General features: G+C 38.7%; 1 protein-coding gene across 5 annotated transcripts in view; it reads right to left on the bottom strand.

The window, feature by feature from the left end:
* The window catches only part of LOC150108743 (twitchin-like), a 2,666,638-nt gene that overhangs the window by 1,059,482 nt on the left and 1,589,364 nt on the right, over positions 1-17,792 (bottom strand). For all 5 annotated transcript variants that reach the window (XM_090390962.1, XM_090390961.1, XM_090390964.1 and 2 more), the window contains one exon: positions 14,119-14,421. In XM_090390962.1, the coding sequence (XP_090247088.1) occupies positions 14,119-14,421 (303 nt within the window). The remainder of the gene's footprint in view (positions 1-14,118; positions 14,422-17,792) is intronic.

Below are 17,792 nucleotides of genomic sequence, written 5' to 3'. Positions count from 1 at the left end.
AGAACTTGGTGGAATCAGAAAGAGGATCTTAAAAAAGCAACTCACAGTAAACATAACCTATGAAGTGGAACTGCAAAATGGCCAGAAATTTAGGCAGAACTGAATACTTGGATGTTAAATCACAGAAAAGCAGAACTTTCAGTATCTACAAAAATGATTATTCATCAAGCGAAAGCGATAACCACTAACACAGGGATCGCCAACTTTACTGGATCAACATCATGGTGTTCAAGATTCATGAAGAGAAACCAGCTATGTATGTGGACTAAAACAAAAATATCACAAAAGATGCCAGCTGAATATGAAGAAAAAATTATTGAATTTCATTATGTAAATTCATTATAATATTCAGTGACAAACGTGTGGACAGACTTATGTGTTCGTCGAACATGTTGTTTATTATTTTAACGGTATAATAGAACACAGAAACTAAGTAAATAATTAATTTATTGACTTGATGCTGATATTTCGCTGGTATTATAACCAGCATCTTCAGAGCACAAAAACACTGTTTGTCACAATACGCGAGACTAAAACAACATGGTGTACTTAACCCAAATTGTAGCAGCAACACAAAGACTAGAGTCCTGATTTTGGCGCCCTTTATCTGAACAAAAAAAAAAAAAAAAAAAAAAAAAAAAAAAAAAAAAAAAAAAAAAACACTATCATATATTACTAGAGTCCTAGAAAAGTGCTAGTTTTTTCTTAATATGACTGTCTCCCAGATCTTCGGCAAGTTAATACAGCCATATTTGTTGAGATTTGGAGTGTGTTTTAGGGCTTCTGTCGCCTCTAAGAACAATCTCTCTGATTTATATGGGTTTCTGTGTAGTACTTTTGTGTTTTTCCAGTTGATCCTGTGTGCAGGGGTATCCAGAGCATGGTCTGCTAGGCCCGACTTCCCATAATGATATTTCCGGACGTATCGTTTATGTTCGCTGATGCGGATATTCACAGTTCTCCTGTTTGACCGTAGTAGGCTTGATTGCATGAGCAGGGTACTTGGTAGACTCCTGGATGTGATAAAGGAGGAATGCTGTCCTTGGGTGAGCGGATGAGGGTGGCTAATTTGCTACATGGTCTGAATGTGGTGCGTAGTTTATGTTTATTGAGGATTCTTGAGATCTTTTCGGATGTGCCTTTAATGTAGGGGATGGTGACTGTTTTGTTGTAGTTCTCTGTGGTAGATGGTGGGAGGGGTTTCTTAGGAGTGTTTAGTATTTTGTTTATTTTTTGTGGATTGTAGCCGTTGGCCAAGAAGGTGTGGCGTAAGTGAGTCAGTTCAGCAGTCAGAGCCTTGTCATTTGAACAGATTGCTCTCGCTCTATGGGTTAGCGTTTTTAATATGCCATATTGTTGAGAAGGATGATGGTGTGATTGTTTGTGTAAGTATCTGCCTGTATGTGTGGGTTTTCTGAAAACTGAAAATGATAAGGAACCATCTGGGAGACGTGTGATGAGTGTATCCAGGAAGGGCAGACAGTTGTGGGCTTCCAGTTCCATAGTAAAGTGGATTTTTGGATGTTGGCTATTTAAATGTGCTAAGAATGTTTTCAATGTCTCAGGGCCATGTGGCCAAATAGCAAGCACATCATCAACATAGCGTAGCCAAAGTGTTGGTTTGAGAGTGGCTGTATTGATTGCTTGTTTTTCCAGGTGTTCTATGTAAAAGTTGGCTAGGGGGGGAGAAAGGGGGGGAGCCCATGGCTGTCCCATCAATTTGTTTGTATATTTTCCCTTTCCATGTGAAATATCCTGCATGTATTGTGAATTTGAATAGTTCAAATATATCAGGGGGGAAGTGTGACTTCAGTAGATTGAGGGTTTCTATTAGTGGTACATTTGTGAATAGTGAAGTGATGTCAAAGCTTACTATTAAGTCTGAGCTTTTTAGTGTGAGGTGTTGTAAGATGCTTTTTAGGTGTGCTGAATTTTTGATAAAGGAGGGAGAATTGTTAGTGAGAGTGGCTAGTAGCTTTGCTAAATGTCTAGCCAGTTTGTATGTGGGACTATTTATACTGTCCACAATTGGGCGTAGGGGTGTGCCTGGTTTGTGAATTTTTGGTGATCCATAGATCCTCGGTGTTTTAACATGGAAAGGTTTGAGTTTGTTAACCGTGTCTTTGGGCCAGGAAGTGACTTTTTTTAATAATTTTCGTGCCTTATTCTTTTGTGTGTTGGTAGGATTGCGATCTATAATTTTGTATGTTGACTGATCTTGTAATAGTGTGTGCATTTTGTTTTCATATTCAGTTGTGTCCATCACCACGGTTGCATTTCCTTTGTCTGCTTTTGTTATGGTAATCTGGCTGTTGTTGTGTAGCTCTTTTATTGCAATGAATTCCTTATGTGGGATATTATTTTTTGGAGGCTTGGACTTGATTAGGATGTTGGCCACATCTAAACGTATGTTGTTAGCTATTGTTGGAGGCAGGTCGTAAATGCCTCGTTCGATGGACGCCATAATTTCGGCTTTTGGAACTTGCTTGGGAGTTATGGCAAAGTTGTGCCCTCGACTTAAAGCAGTCGTGGCTTCTTTGCTTAAGGTGAGTGACGATAGATTCACGACGACGAGGTCTTGTTGTAATTGTGGTGGTTGTATGGTGTTCCGTTGTTGTAGATTTTCGAACTTCTTTTGGTGCCGGTTTTTGAATCTGTCGAATTCTTTTTTTGCCGTTGCGTCGGTGATGTTCTCTAAGATCTGCCAAAGTTCCGTATTTCGAATATTATGCAGTGATTCTCGTAATTCGCTGATGGTTGTATTTGCTTGTGCACACCTAAAAAGCATCTTACAACACCTCACACTAAAAAGCTCAGACTTAATAGTAAGCTTTGACATCACTTCACTATTCACAAATGTACCACTAATAGAAACCCTCAATCTACTGAAGTCACACTTCCCCCCTGATATATTTGAACTATTCAAATTCACAATACATGCAGGATATTTCACATGGAAAGGGAAAATATACAAACAAATTGATGGGACAGCCATGGGCTCCCCCCCTTTCTCCCCCCCTAGCCAACTTTTACATAGAACACCTGGAAAAACAAGCAATCAATACAGCCACTCTCAAACCAACACTTTGGCTACGCTATGTTGATGATGTGCTTGCTATTTGGCCACATGGCCCTGAGACATTGAAAACATTCTTAGCACATTTAAATAGCCAACATCCAAAAATCCACTTTACTATGGAACTGGAAGCCCACAACTGTCTGCCCTTCCTGGATACACTCATCACACGTCTCCCAGATGGTTCCTTATCATTTTCAGTTTTCAGAAAACCCACACATACAGGCAGATACTTACACAAACAATCACATCATCATCCTTCTCAACAATATGGCATATTAAAAACGCTAACCCATAGAGCGAGAGCAATCTGTTCAAATGACAAGGCTCTGACTGCTGAACTGACTCACTTACGCCACACCTTCTTGGCCAACGGCTACAATCCACAAAAAATAAACAAAATACTAAACACTCCTAAGAAACCCCTCCCACCATCTACCACAGAGAACTACAACAAAACAGTCACCATCCCCTACATTAAAGGCACATCCGAAAAGATCTCAAGAATCCTCAATAAACATAAACTACGCACCACATTCAGACCATGTAGCAAATTAGCCACCCTCATCCGCTCACCCAAGGACAGCATTCCTCCTTTATCACATCCAGGAGTCTACCAAGTACCCTGCTCATGCAATCAAGCCTACTACGGTCAAACAGGAAGAACTGTGAATATCCGCATCAGCGAACATAAACGATACGTCCGGAAATATCATTGTGGGAAATCGGGCCTAGCAGACCATGCTCTGGATACCCCTGCACACAGGATCAACTGGAAAAACACAAAAGTACTACACAGAAACCCATATAAATCAGAGAGATTGTTCTTAGAGGTGACAGAAGCCCTAAAACACACTCCAAATCTCAACAAATATGGTTGTATTAACTTGCCGAAGATCTGGGAGACAGTCATATTAAGAAAAAACTAGCACTTTTCTAGGACTCTAGTAATATATGATAGTGTTTTTTTTTTTTTTTTTTTTTTTTTTTTTTTTGTTCAGATAGAGGGCGCCAAAATCAGGACTCTAGTCTTTGTGTTGCTGCTACAATTTGGGTTAAGTACACCATGTTGTTTTAGTCTCGCGTATTGTGACAAACAGTGTTTTTGTGCTCTGAAGATGCTGGTTATAATACCAGCGAAATATCAGCATCAAGTCAATAAATTAATTATTTACTTAGTTTCTGTGTTCTATTATACCGTTAAAATAATAAACAACATTCAGTGACAAAGTTTTTTCCCTAAAAAATGTGTAAAAAAAAGGGATAGTACTAGATTACAGGAAATTAATGAGGCTAGGGATAGGGGATAATGGTAGATAGAGATTTGAGTTTTCAGAGGCCACGTTGCAAAAGTTGGCAAAATAGTTCAAAGGATTACTTGAATGTAAAAAAGGACAATAACATATAAATATAAAGAAGTTATGCTGCCTCTTTATTAGGCTATGATTCAGCCACATGTTGAGTACTGTGCACATATTTCATCACCTGGGTTTCTTGGAGCTCAGCAGGTGGTGGAGGATTCAGAAATGAGTGACCAGTTGGTCACTCATTTCTCTGGTCTCTGGAATGCCCCTTTGAGAATAGATTGAAGATGTGCAGGTTGCAGAGTTTAGTTGGTGGATGAAGAAGAGGGGACATGATAGAAACTTATAAGTTATTAAAGGGATTCTCAAAGATTGACATAAAAGAAATTTTTCAATACATGAAGAGTAGGGAGAGAACAAGGGGTCACCCCTGGATGTTGTGTAAGAATGTGGTTAGTAGGGATGTGCAGACTAGGTTCTTTAATTGGAGAGTGGTGAATAAGTGGAATTGATTGCCAGAGGTAGTTGTGAGTGTCCTTACAGGGAATGAGTTTAAGGAGAAATATGATAGGTATTGTCTGAATATAATACTGTGGATGTCCTGCGATAAGTCTTTTGACTCCACAGAGATACTCATATATAATAATAATAATTTATTTAAAATAAAGAGTCAATGCACTTTATTTTGGTGATGTAAACATTATATAAATTAAGGGGATATTAAATTAAATCCCACATTGTTTTAAAATGGAATAAGAAACTCAAAGATCGGAATCAAAGAGTTTCATGCCGAATATAGTGACTATAAAAGTACCGGCGACTACTGCCATAAGCTAAGGCATGTAGTCCAAGTATGTAGTACAAACTAGGGCAACTCGTAGCAAAGGTGGGGAAAGTTCTGATCGCTATTCTTAGTATTTCCCATAATGTAAAACCCATCTCCTAGAAGATGTATGATGTTATACATTATGGTGGGAGGTCACTACCCAGACCAGTTTCGATCTTTATCGAGATCTCATCAGTGAGTAGCTAGACCAATATAATACTAAGGGTATAGCAAAAAGAACTTATATACCCTGCTAATATGAGTTGTCAAAAAGGTGCACCCATAAATTATTTAAAATAAAGAGCCAATAAGCTTCAATTTGGCGATGTAAACATTATTTAAATTAAGGGGATATTAAATTAAATCCCACATTGTTTTAAAACCGAATAAGAAACTCAAAGATCGGAATCAAAGAGTTTCATGCAGAATATAGTGACTATAAAAATATCGGCGACTACTGGCATAAGCTAAAGCACGTAGTCCAAGTATGCCCTAGTTTGTACTACATACTTGGATTATGTACTTCAGCTTACACCAGTAGTCGCCGATACTTTTATAGTCACTATATTCGGCATGAAACTCTTTCATTCCAATCTTTGAGTTTCTTAATTGGTTTAAAAACAATGTGGGATTTAATTTAATATCCCCTTAATTTAAATAATAATAATAATAATAACTGTATTTTTAAAAAACACATTGGCAGATGCATTCAAAAACAGTCACCCTCCCTCTCAAAAGTATGGAAATATTAAACTTTACAAAACAGAGCTAAATTAATTAGTTCAGATAACAGTACTCTCTCTGCTGAACTTTTTGGCTTCACAAATCTTTCTTAGTCAATGGCTATAATTCATATCATATTCAAAAAATATTAAAACTTCAAGCCCACACTCCCTTCCTCCTCTCTAGAACAGAGACTACATCAAAGCTATCATTATTCCATATATTTTTGGCACATCTGAAAAACTCACAAAAAATCTTTAAAAAACAGAACCTTTTTAACCATTTACAGACCACATAAAAAATTAGTATCCCTTATATGTTCCATCAAAAACCAGCCGCAGGTCCTTTGTAGTTGTAAACTATCCTACTATAAATAGCCAGGATCAGAATTGCTGAACATAAGGACTGTATCCATTTCCATCACTACAGACACTCAGGACTTACTGATCATGCTTTAGACACAGACAATAGAATACATTGGAAGAAAGCCGCTTCAATGAAGAGCTCAGGAGACAGCTTGTGGGTGTAACGTGGAATGAGGAGTTAGCTGGAAAAAAGATCAATGCAGTTTGAGAGATTTTCAAAAACTATCTAGTAGATGCAATGTTGAAATGTATTCCAAGGGTGAGAGGGTTAAATAAGGTAGATGTGAGATGGATGAATAAAGAGATTAAGCATGTGATACAGAGAAAAAGGGCATTGTGGAGGCAGCATAAGAGAAGAAGAAATAACCAAATTCATGAGGTCTACAAAGACTAGGAAAGGAGGGTGACTTGGTTAGAGAGTGTAGCTAAAGAGAGGTATGAACAGCAGTTAGCTAATGAAGCCAAAAAGAATCCTAGGGAGATCTTTTGATATATAGCCAGCAAAAGAAAGAATGATTATGGAAGTATGACATTGATTGGAGAAAATGGTATAAAGACAGCTGTTGCAGAATGTGTGGTGGAGATACTTAATGAGCAGTTCATAAAGATCTTTCAATCTTGTGAATGTGACTTCATGGAGAGATTGAGAGCAGTTGATGATGGGGAGGAGAGACTGACTGTAAGTGAGCAAGAGGTGTTTGGGGAGTTGAGTAAACTAGATGTAAATAAGGCTGTGGGACTTGATAATATATCACCGCTATTCCGAAGGAATGTGCCAGGGAGTTGACACCTGCCTTGACATATTTTTTTTAATACGAGTCTTGCACTTGATCAAGGTCCTAAGGAGTGGAAGGAGGACAAGATTGTGCCACTTCATAAAGGAGGGGATCGAACAACTCAAGCATCAAATTATAGGCCTATCTGTGTGTCAGGTGTTTGTGGTTAAGTTGTTGGAGAAGCTTGTGAGAACTAGAATCCAGAGTTGGGTTGACAACAATGGTATTATCTTTGATGAACAGCATGGATTTGCTAATGGGAGGTCATATTTTAGTAATCTACTTACTTATTACAATAAAGTGACTGCTTCCTTGAACAGAGGAGAAGGATACACAGTAATATACTTGGATTTTGCAAAGGCTTTTGATAGAGTACCTCATAGTAAGTTGACAGTCAAAGTAGAGCAGATGGGGTTGGATATTAGATTGGTGCATTGGATTGGAGACTGGCTATCTGATAGGTAGCAATAAGTTGTGAACGGGGGTGCAATATCCAGGAAAAGGAGTCACTAGTGGAGTGTCTCAGGGGGTCTGTTTTAGGTCCATTGTTGTTTAACTTGTATATTAATGATATAGGTGAAGATTTGGATGGAGATATTCAGTTGTTTGCAGATGATGCAAAGTTGGGATGAACCATGAAGTGTAGTGAAAATGTTGTGGCCTTACAAGAAGACTTGAATAAATTGAGTGTTTGGGCATGGAAATTGGGATGTGAGTTCAATGTTGCAAAAGGTAATGTTTTAAAATTTAGAAAACAAAGATAGGATGCAGAATTTATGCTTGGCAAGAATATATTGTTGGAGGTAGAGGAAATAAGAGATCTTGGGGTGATAGTGGATATGGATCTAAAATTTAGGGGACACATCGCCAAAATTGTGAAGACAACACAAAGGCTTCTGGGAATGATGCGGAGGACACTGATGTGTAGAAGTAGGGAGACTCTTGTTCCACTGTATAAGGCTTTGATTAGGCCACACATGGACTATTGTGCCCAGATTTGGTCACCTGGTTTTCAGAAGGATGAAGAGATGTTGGAAAGGGTCCAAAGGAGACTGACTAAGGTAGTTTCTGACCTCTGGAATTTCGAGTATGAGGAAAGATTGAGAAGATGTAATTTGCAGAGTCTGGTGGAGAGAAGGAAGAGGGGGGATATGATAGAGACCTACAAGTTGGTAACGGGTTGTTATAAGATCAATGGTGGAGAAGTTCTACAGAGAATAGTGGGAGATCAGGGGAGAACCAGAGGTCATCCCTGGAAACTGTATAAAGAGGGTGTGAGTAGGGGAGTGAGAGACAGGTTTTTTCGTGCAGAGTTGTGAATGATTGGAATGCCTTGCCTGAGATTGTGGTGTCTGCAAGGCATTTGAGTGTGTTTAAGACATGGTATGATGAGATATGTGTATGTGTGTGTGTGATAAAAGGACCTCCCAGATGAGTCTTTGATGAGGTCTTGGGGGTAATAATAATAATCCATCACAGCAAATATAAATATGAAAGATTTTTCTTGAATCAGCTTCTGCCTTAAGAAACTACCCTAACCTCAACAAATATGACTGCATGATACTGGCCCAAATTTGGGATGCTCTTATCCTCCATACTCCAGTCCAACAGCCAAGTATGTCTAATTTAGCCAACTAGAGGGCACTATTTAGGACTTTAGGCCTACTGAAAGTTGACATGATCTTCATTACTTCATGTAGTGCCAATGTGCATGTATGATATTACATTTTGGTTCCTGATGGTGGCAATTTGACTTTGCCAAAATACTGGAAGTATTAATTAATTTACTTTAGTTAATATTAGTGTACATTGTGGAAAAGAATGTTGCGAGTGGGAACGTTGAATATTGGTAGCATGACTGGAAGGGAGAGAGAGGTGGCAGACATGATGAGGAATTGGAAGTTGGACATTTTATATGCACGAAACAAGGTGGAAGGTGGAAAAGGCGAAGAAACTAGGAGATGGGTATAAATTGTTCTACTCTGAAGTGAATAAAGAGGGAAGAAATGGTGTCGGAATTGTGGTGTGTGGCAGAATGAAGGATGATGTACTGGAAGTGGGTAGGAGGAATGACAGGATCATGCGAATGAAACTGAGTCTTGGAGAAGAACAACTGATCGTCTTATGTGTATAAGTGTACAGCCCCACAAGTTGGCTGTACAGCAGAAGAGAAAGATGAATTCTGGGAAGTGCTAGATGAAAAAATGAGGGAACTGGAAGAAAACGAGATGGTGATTGTCAGAGGAGACTTGAACAGACACATAGGGAGACAGAATAGGGACTATTAAATGGTGCATGGTGGCCATGGAGTGGAAATAATGAACCAGGAAGGAGAGAGGATTTTGGACTTTGCAGTAGCGTTTGATCTGGCAATTGTGAACTCCTTTTTCTGTAAGAGGGAAGAGCATTTGATAACATTCAGAAGTGGCAACAATAGTTCACAGATTGACTATATTTTTAGAAGAAAACATCTTAAGGCAATAACAAATTGTAAGGTAATCCCAACAGATCAGGTGGCACAGCAACACTGGCTGCTGCGTGCAGACGTTAAAATAAAGTCAAAGATAAGAACCTTTGGAAGTCATGGCAGGAAGAAAATTAAGTGGTTTTGCTTAAAAGAAGAGGGTGTGAGGATCCATTTTAGGGAGAAGGTATTAGAGAGGATTTCGGATGGACTAGAAAGTGTACAAGACTGGTGGTGACATAATTAAAATGTAATTCTAAGCTGTGCAATTGAGGTGCTTGGTGAAACATTCGGAAAGATTAGAGAACAGAAGGAGGGTTGGTGGGGGAATAATAATGTACAACAGTGACGGCTAAGAGGAAGGCAAAGCAGAAGTAGGCCAAGTCCAGAGTGGTAGAGGAAAGAGAGGAATACAGAGAGAAAAAGTGAGAAACCAAAAGAGTTGTTGCACAGTCGAGGGCCATGGCGTATCAAGACCTTTATCATCAATTAGAAACAAAGGAAGGACAGAGAAAGCTTTAGCAATTGGCAAAATGTAGAAACAAGGCATCAAAGGGCATCGTACATGTGAGGCAAATAAAAGACTCTGGAGGAAGGGTATTAAGGAAAGGCGTGGATATAAGAAACAGATGGAGAATATACTTTGCAGGGCTTTTGAATGAAGAAAATGCAAGGGCTCACAGAGAAGATGGGCAGCCTTCTGAGGGGATGGTGCAGAACATTAGTAGAGTGGAAGTGAAGGAAGCCATAAAGAGGATGAAGAATGGAAAATCGGTAGGCTCTGACAGGATCCCAGTGGAGGCATGGAAGGCACTAGGGGGAAGTCGGAATTGGCCTACTGTGGAACCTGTTCATAAAAGTTTGTCAACAGGAAAATATACCTGAGGAATGGAGGGAAAGTACTCTTGTCCCCATCTACAAGAGTAAAGGAGATGCCCAAGACTGTAAGAATCATAGAGGAATAAAGTTGATGTCCCACACAATGAAGATCCTAGAGAGGGTTCTTGATGGAAGACTGAGGAAGGAGGTGGAGATTGCAAAGGAGCAATTTGGCTTCATCCCTGGTCGATTGACAACAGACGCTATCTTTGGGTTATGACAGATGATGGAAAGTTTCAAGAGAAGCAACGGGAGCTACACCTGGTTTTTATTGATCTGGAGAAAGTGTATGATAGAGTGCCAAGGCAAGAAGTCTGGAGGTGTTTGTGGGAGAAGAAGGTACCACAGAAATATGTCAGGTTGGTACAGGAAATGTACAGAAATGTGAAGACAAGAGTTCAAACCTGCCTGGGAGAGACAGAAAGTTTTCCAGTGACAGTTGGCTTGCATCAAGGGTCAGCATTAAGTCCATTCCTGTTTAATATTGTGATGGAGGTGAGAGAAGACGCACCTTGGACTATGTTGTATGCAGATGACATCGTGCTGTGTGCAGAATCAAAGAAGTGGCAGCTAAACTGGAAAGTTGGAGGAAAGTACTAGAAGAGAGAGGTATGAGACTGAGCAAAAGTAAGACAGAGTATATGTGTTGCAATGTGGATGACAACCAGGAGACAGATCTAGAGCTGGAAGGAGATGTCATCAGGAAGGTCAGTGACTTTAGATATTTAGGTTCAAGAATGAAAGAGGATGGTGAGGTTGAGAAGGAAGTGAGATGCAGGATACAAGCAGGATGGAAGACCTGGAGAGATGGCTGGAGTGCTATGTGATAAGAGGGTGCCGATCAATCTAAAAGGCAAAATCTACAGGACAGTGGTGAGACCAGCTATGATGTATGCTATGGATACTGTGGCCCTGAAGAAAAGTAACATCAGCAGGATGGAGGTAGCGGAGATGAGAATGCTTAGGTGGATGTGCGGTGTGACTAGAAAGGATCGTCTGAGAAATGACCATGTAAGGGGAACGGTGAAATTAACAAACTTAGAAGCAAAGATACAGGGGGGCGAGATTGAGATGGTTTGGTCATGTGATGAGGAGGGAGGAAGCGTATGTGGGAAGAAAGGTCATGCAGATGGATGTACAGGGGAAGAGGAAACGCGGACCGCCTAAGAAGAGATGGAGGGAGATGGAGGAGGACTTTGAGGATGAAGAACTTGGATGTGGCTACAACCTAAGACACTACTTAAGTGGGAAAAGCTGCAGAAGAAGATTAGTGTACATTGTAATTTCCTTAAAAAATATAGTTATGAATAGTCGATGTATAACCCTTACCACCAGAAATAATAATAATAATCATTATTATTATTTGACACCTCCCGGGAGTCCAAGGACTCATCAAAGTAGGGCACCTGCTTTACAGCTCTGTCTCTACCAATTGACCACAACCACACTGATGCCATCTATCGCCGACCACCATGTTTTTCCACAGACAATCACAAACATCCATGCCCATGGCGGGATTCGAGCCAGCAGCCTTTTGGCTGGAGAGCAGATATGCTAACTACTCAGCCAGCCAACAGTAATAAATTTATTTCCTTCTAGCTAGTATTGTACAGTATTATTATTCATATCATTATGAAATACATTGAAAAATTGCATGTTCAATAAGTCCATTGCGTCCTCTGTAGTAGTTACTTTACTACCTAAGTCATCCAACTCTGTCACTTTTCCATAATAAAAGGTGCTTGACATATGGCAGAACTGTCTAAGATTTCCTGTGGTTGACTGGCATCCAATCTCATCACATATTGTGTTTTTTTTTAACTTAGCATGCCTGTCACTCATAAAGATTGAGGATTCAGAGGTGAGGTTTTTTTTTTTTTTTTTTTTTTAGTCCATACATGAGAAGTTGGTTGATCAGCCTATAGTACATTAGTTATTGGGAAAGGAGGAACTTGTTTACATTTGATTTAAGAGATTATTATTGTATTGTATTGTATTCCTTGGGAAACACAACAGGGAGGAAGAAAACAATTTCACAATACAGTAGTTGCAGGGATGGAGACAGAACAAAAGAAACTCGTTCTTTGGGTTTCAAGGTGCACTGTGAAGGGATGTTGAGCAACAGCTGCACATGTTCTAAGTTACGTTAATAACTTAAAACAGGTGCAGTTATGTTAAGTTAGTACTAAGCTGCATGAGCTTGGTACTAAGTGGGGGGAGGGGATTAACAATGCTATTTCAAATGCACATTTCCCATGGAAATATTTGTAGAATACACATAGTGCAGAAACCAAACATCTATGGAAAAGTGAGAGGGAGGGTGAGTTGATAAGAGATGGGTTATTAATAAGTCTAATTGCTCTCCTCTGTATTGAGTCATGCATTTTGAGGGAGCCTTAAGGGTGCCTCCATCCCATATGTGAGAGCAGTATTCAATAGCTTGGTGACGTGTGATTTGTATAAGGTTAACAACTGTTCAGAGGTGAAGTAACATCTTGAGTAAAAGAGAAATCCTAGCTTTTTAGAAGCTGAAGATGCAATGGTTGTAATGTGTTTATGTCAGGAGAGGCTTGAGAGGGTAATTTTAAGAAGAGAAATCTCATCTTGTCTGGAAATTTGCATGATGTCAAAGATAATATTGGTAGAAAATTTTTCTTTCTTGTGAGAAATAAGATAGAATTAGGTTTTATTAACATTGAAATTGATGAAGTTATCTGAATCCTCCCATTGGAGGATGGCTATTGGAGATCAGAATTGAGGGAGGTGGTGGTTGATGTGAGTTGTGTAGAGTAAGGTTTATGAAATGAAAGGGAAGAGTGCAATGTGCTGTCATCTGAAAAACTGTGTATTGGGTTCGAGGTCAACTGAATAGATCATTGATATATAGCAGGAAGAGGGTTGGTAAGAGGAGAGAACCTTGTGGAACCCCAGTATTAGTTGAATGGTGAGAGGATAAGGAACCATCCACCACCACACACAGTGTGCATCCAGACAGAAAGCTGGCAATCCAACTACAGAAGTCCTGAGACAGGCCAAATGATGGTAGTTTGCTTAGTAAGCCTTTGTGCCAAACCTGGTCAAAAGCTTTCAAGATATTAAGTGCGACCACTTGAAATTCACAAAATTTCTCCATGGCATTTGTCCAGAGATGGGTGACTAATGTGAGCAGATCTCCTGTTAATCAGTAGCGACTGAATCCATACTGACAGTTGTTTATTGTGACCAAGATGGTAGCAGGTCTGTGGAATGCTACTTATGAGGAAGGTTGAAGATTTGTGAATTACAAACAAATTAGTTAATAAGCAGAAAAAGGAAGATATGGTAAAGACATAAAGTATTTAAAGTTTTTTATAGGATTGATAGAAAGCAAACTTTTCAGTACATGAATAATGGGGGAAGGACCACAGGTCATCCTTTGGAAATTGAGTAAAAGTATGGCTAGCAAGGTGGTGAGGACTACATTTTTGCTTTGAGAATGGTGAATGGATGGAATGGGCTGCCAGGATCAGCTATGAGTGCATTGGAGCATGACTTCAATGTGAAGTATGACAGGTAATGTCATAATGTTGGTATGTGCTTGGTAAATTGTTCTTGGCCACTCTCAATGAGTGTATAGACTCTATAGAGATGCTCATGTAAAAATAATAATAAAAATAAAACACTGATAACCATACTGAAAGAAAATATCATTACAGGGTTACTTACAATATCTAGGTTTTGCAACTGCAGGTGCAGAGGCATCACTTGGTTCACTAGGACCAGCTTTGTTAAAGGCAATTATACGAAATTCATATTCTTCTCCCTCTCTCAAATCAGGAACCCTGGCCTTTGTAACATCTCCAGGAACATGAGTCCCTTCATCCCATACCTGAGTACCCTTAATCCTTTTTTCAATTACATAACCTGTGATAGGAGTGCCACCATCTTTACGTGGTGCTTTCCACTCTAAATCAATATGGTGACTATCCCAATTAACAACATCAGGAGGGGATGGCTTATCTGGAGGATCTAAAAAAATGAAAAAAATTAAAACATTTTAAATTGCAGGAAATACAGCATAATTATATATGCAACTGTATTTATAATAATTTTTTTTTTTTAAACATTTTATTATGTCTCAGATAAATTACATACATAGATATAGTAATAATTATATATACACTATATACATTATATATATATATGTATATATATAATATTTATAATACATTACAGTTGTGAATGACAGATACTTGCAAGTTAATAATATTTTAAAATAATAATAATAATAATAATTTTTTTTTATGTCTCAGATAAATTGCATACATAGATACAGTAATAATTATATATATATATATATATATATATACATATATATATATATATATACACAGGTAACCCTCATATAACGCAGTACTTATACAAAGCGGTTTTGATATAACACGGTTTACAAATTGTAGTAACCCTTTATCTTTTCATATATTTTTCGCATTGCTACTTAAAAATCAAATTTTATCTTCGTTATATTTGCATCTGCCTGTATCGTGCATGTAGTTATAAGTAGCGAATTTGTATAATAAACACTTCATATGTTGAAATTTGTCTTCTTTTTTTTCTGCCAGGAAAGCGCATTAAAAATCAAAAGCATTTAATCTCAAGCTGACCGATTTATTTTGGTTACATACAATATGTAATACTTTTTTTATGTAAAAATTTTATTTTTATAATAATGACTTAGACTAAACTTAGAAGGCTATTTTGATATGGCTGAAAACGAAATTAGTGAATTAATTAATGGGGAAACAGATTTAAATGAGGAGGAAATGGCACAATTAATAAATGATGTCAAACCAACTGGCAGGGAAAGTTTACAGAAATTAGCAGAAGGATTGGACTTGGGAAGAAATTTAGGAAGTTATTTTATGGATAATGATTCCTCAATGGAGCGCTCCGGAAAATTCACGAGACAATTGGATATTTATTTAGCTTCACATTATGAACTTTCTGAACAACTGCAGCATGGTGGTAAGCAAGGTCTTATTACTAACTTCTTGATAGCTAAATCAGCTGAAGTATGCGATTAGAATTATACAAATGATATCCAAGAGATTTAAGTGGTGATAACGACATCCAGCCACTCATAAATAAAGAACATCTACGAAATGTTTGTTTTGAAGACAGTGATAATGATTAAAATATGCACATTATTTTATTTTGGCTAAAACATTTATGCATTATATGCAATGAATTTTCGTTAAATTTATAATTTTATAAGTTTATACTATGTATTTGTTTCATAGTTTATATGTTTTCTTAACTAACATGAATTACCTGAAATAAATAAAAATATTTTTTGCTGGATATATCATTGTTGTTTCTATATATTTAAAAAAACGATTTCAAAAACCTAACCCTACTTTTTCTATGTGATCTGCGTATTGCATAATGCGATTTATATAACGCAGCATTTCTATGGAACCTAACATCTGCGTTATTATTATTATTATTATTTTTATTATTATTATTCAGGCCTCCAAGGAGTCAAAAGACTCATCGAGGGAGGTCCTTCCTAAGACATAAAGTCTGTCAAGACTCATCGAGGGGAGGTCCCCCCCCTGAGAAACACAAAATCTATCATACCACTCTTTAAACTCACTGACCGTTCTCGCTCCCATCAGGCAATGCATTCCACGGTTCAACCACCCTCCACACAAAGAAACCACTCCTTACCCTCTTGCTCATAGTTTCCTTTCGTAACTTCCAGGGATGGCTTCTTCTCATCACTCCTTCCCGTTGTTCAACCAAGCGAAAGAACTCCCCAGTGTCAACCCTGTAACCACCTCTCAACAGTTTAAAAGTCTCAATCATATCACCTCTCCTTCTTCTATCCACCAAACTCTGCAGTCCACATTCTCTCAGCGGATCCTCATAACTATCCTTGTACAGTCCTGAAACCATCTATGTCACCCGTCTTTGTATCCTTTCCACAGTTAATTTATCCCCTTCAAATCCTGAGGACCAAATCTGAGAACAATAGTCCAGAGTGTGGTCTGATCAGAGACTTATACAATGGAATGATAACCCTCTTATCTCTGCAAGTCAGTGTCCTTCTCATAATAGCAGCAATCCTCTGTGTTACCTTCACCACGTTTGCAATATGTCCCCTAAACTTCAGGTTTCTATCAATCATCAACTCCAGATCTCTTGTCTCCCCTACTTCCTAAAAGTATAACTCCTACCATTGAGTATGCAGCATCCCATCGATGTTTCCCAAACCTCAAGACCTTACATTTTGCTGCATCAAACTGAGACCCCCATTCATTTGCCCATCTATCTAGCTTATTTAAATTCTCTTGCAGGGCTACCACATCTGCACTATTACTAATAATCCTTCCCAGCTTCACATCATCCGCAAACAACTGAATATCCCCCTGCAATCCACTGGCTATGTCATTGATATAAAGGTTAAACAATATAGGTCCTAGTACTGAGCCCTGTGGGACCCCACTTGTAACCCTCTGCCTCCTGGAAACTGCTCCACCATACACAACTCTCTGATACCTATCAGACAGCCAATCCTGAATCCAGTTCACCAATCTGACATCCAGACCCATGTGCTGCAACTTAAATATCAGCTTATCATGTGGCACCCTGTCAAATGCCTTCACCAAGTCTAAGAAAATGGCAGTATATGCCTTTCCCTCATCTAATGTTCTTGTAACTTTATTATAAAAGGCTAGCATATTGCTAAAACAAGAGCATCCTTTCACAAATCCATGTTGATTCTCACAGATAACATTACCCTCATCTGCCCAATGCTGTATACGGTCCCTCAGTACTTTCTCCAAGATCTTAACAAATACTGATGACACACACACACACTGGCCTATAATTAGACACTTCCAGTCTGTTACCACCCTTATGCAATGGCACTATCTTACCTTCCTTCCATTCCCTGGGCACCTTTGCCAAAGCCAGACCTTCATTGAAAAGCCACGTTAAAGGCACTTTCAGTTCCCTAGCACATTCTCTCAAAACTCGTGGTGAAATACCATCCGGTCCCACAGCTTTACTGACATCCAGAGTACTCAGTATCTGAAACACACTCTCCTCCTGTACCTCCACACCCCGAACCAGTCCTATTCCTCTAGCATTAAAACTGACTCCTCTAGGATGAAATACTCCAATAAAGTGTTCATTGAACAATTCCACTATGTCCTCTGCATCAGTCACTCTATTCCCATTTTTATCCCACAATATCACTCTTCCACAGTCATTTCTCCTCCTACTGGCCACATAGCTAAAAAATTCACTAGGATTTTCTTGGGATCTTAGGGCCAATCTCCTCTCATATTCCAGTTTTGCTTTCCTTACCACACTAGTCACTCTTCTGGCCTGTG

The sequence above is a fragment of the Typopeltis vanoorti genome, chromosome 3, assembly GCF_054136105.1.
Source record: "Typopeltis vanoorti isolate ZY-2024b chromosome 3, IOZ_Tvanoo_1.0, whole genome shotgun sequence".
In the NCBI taxonomy this organism is placed as follows: Eukaryota; Metazoa; Arthropoda; class Arachnida; order Uropygi; family Thelyphonidae; genus Typopeltis; species Typopeltis vanoorti.
The sequence above is the reverse complement of the archived record's forward strand: the minus strand, read 5'-3'. Positions and strand labels throughout refer to the sequence as shown.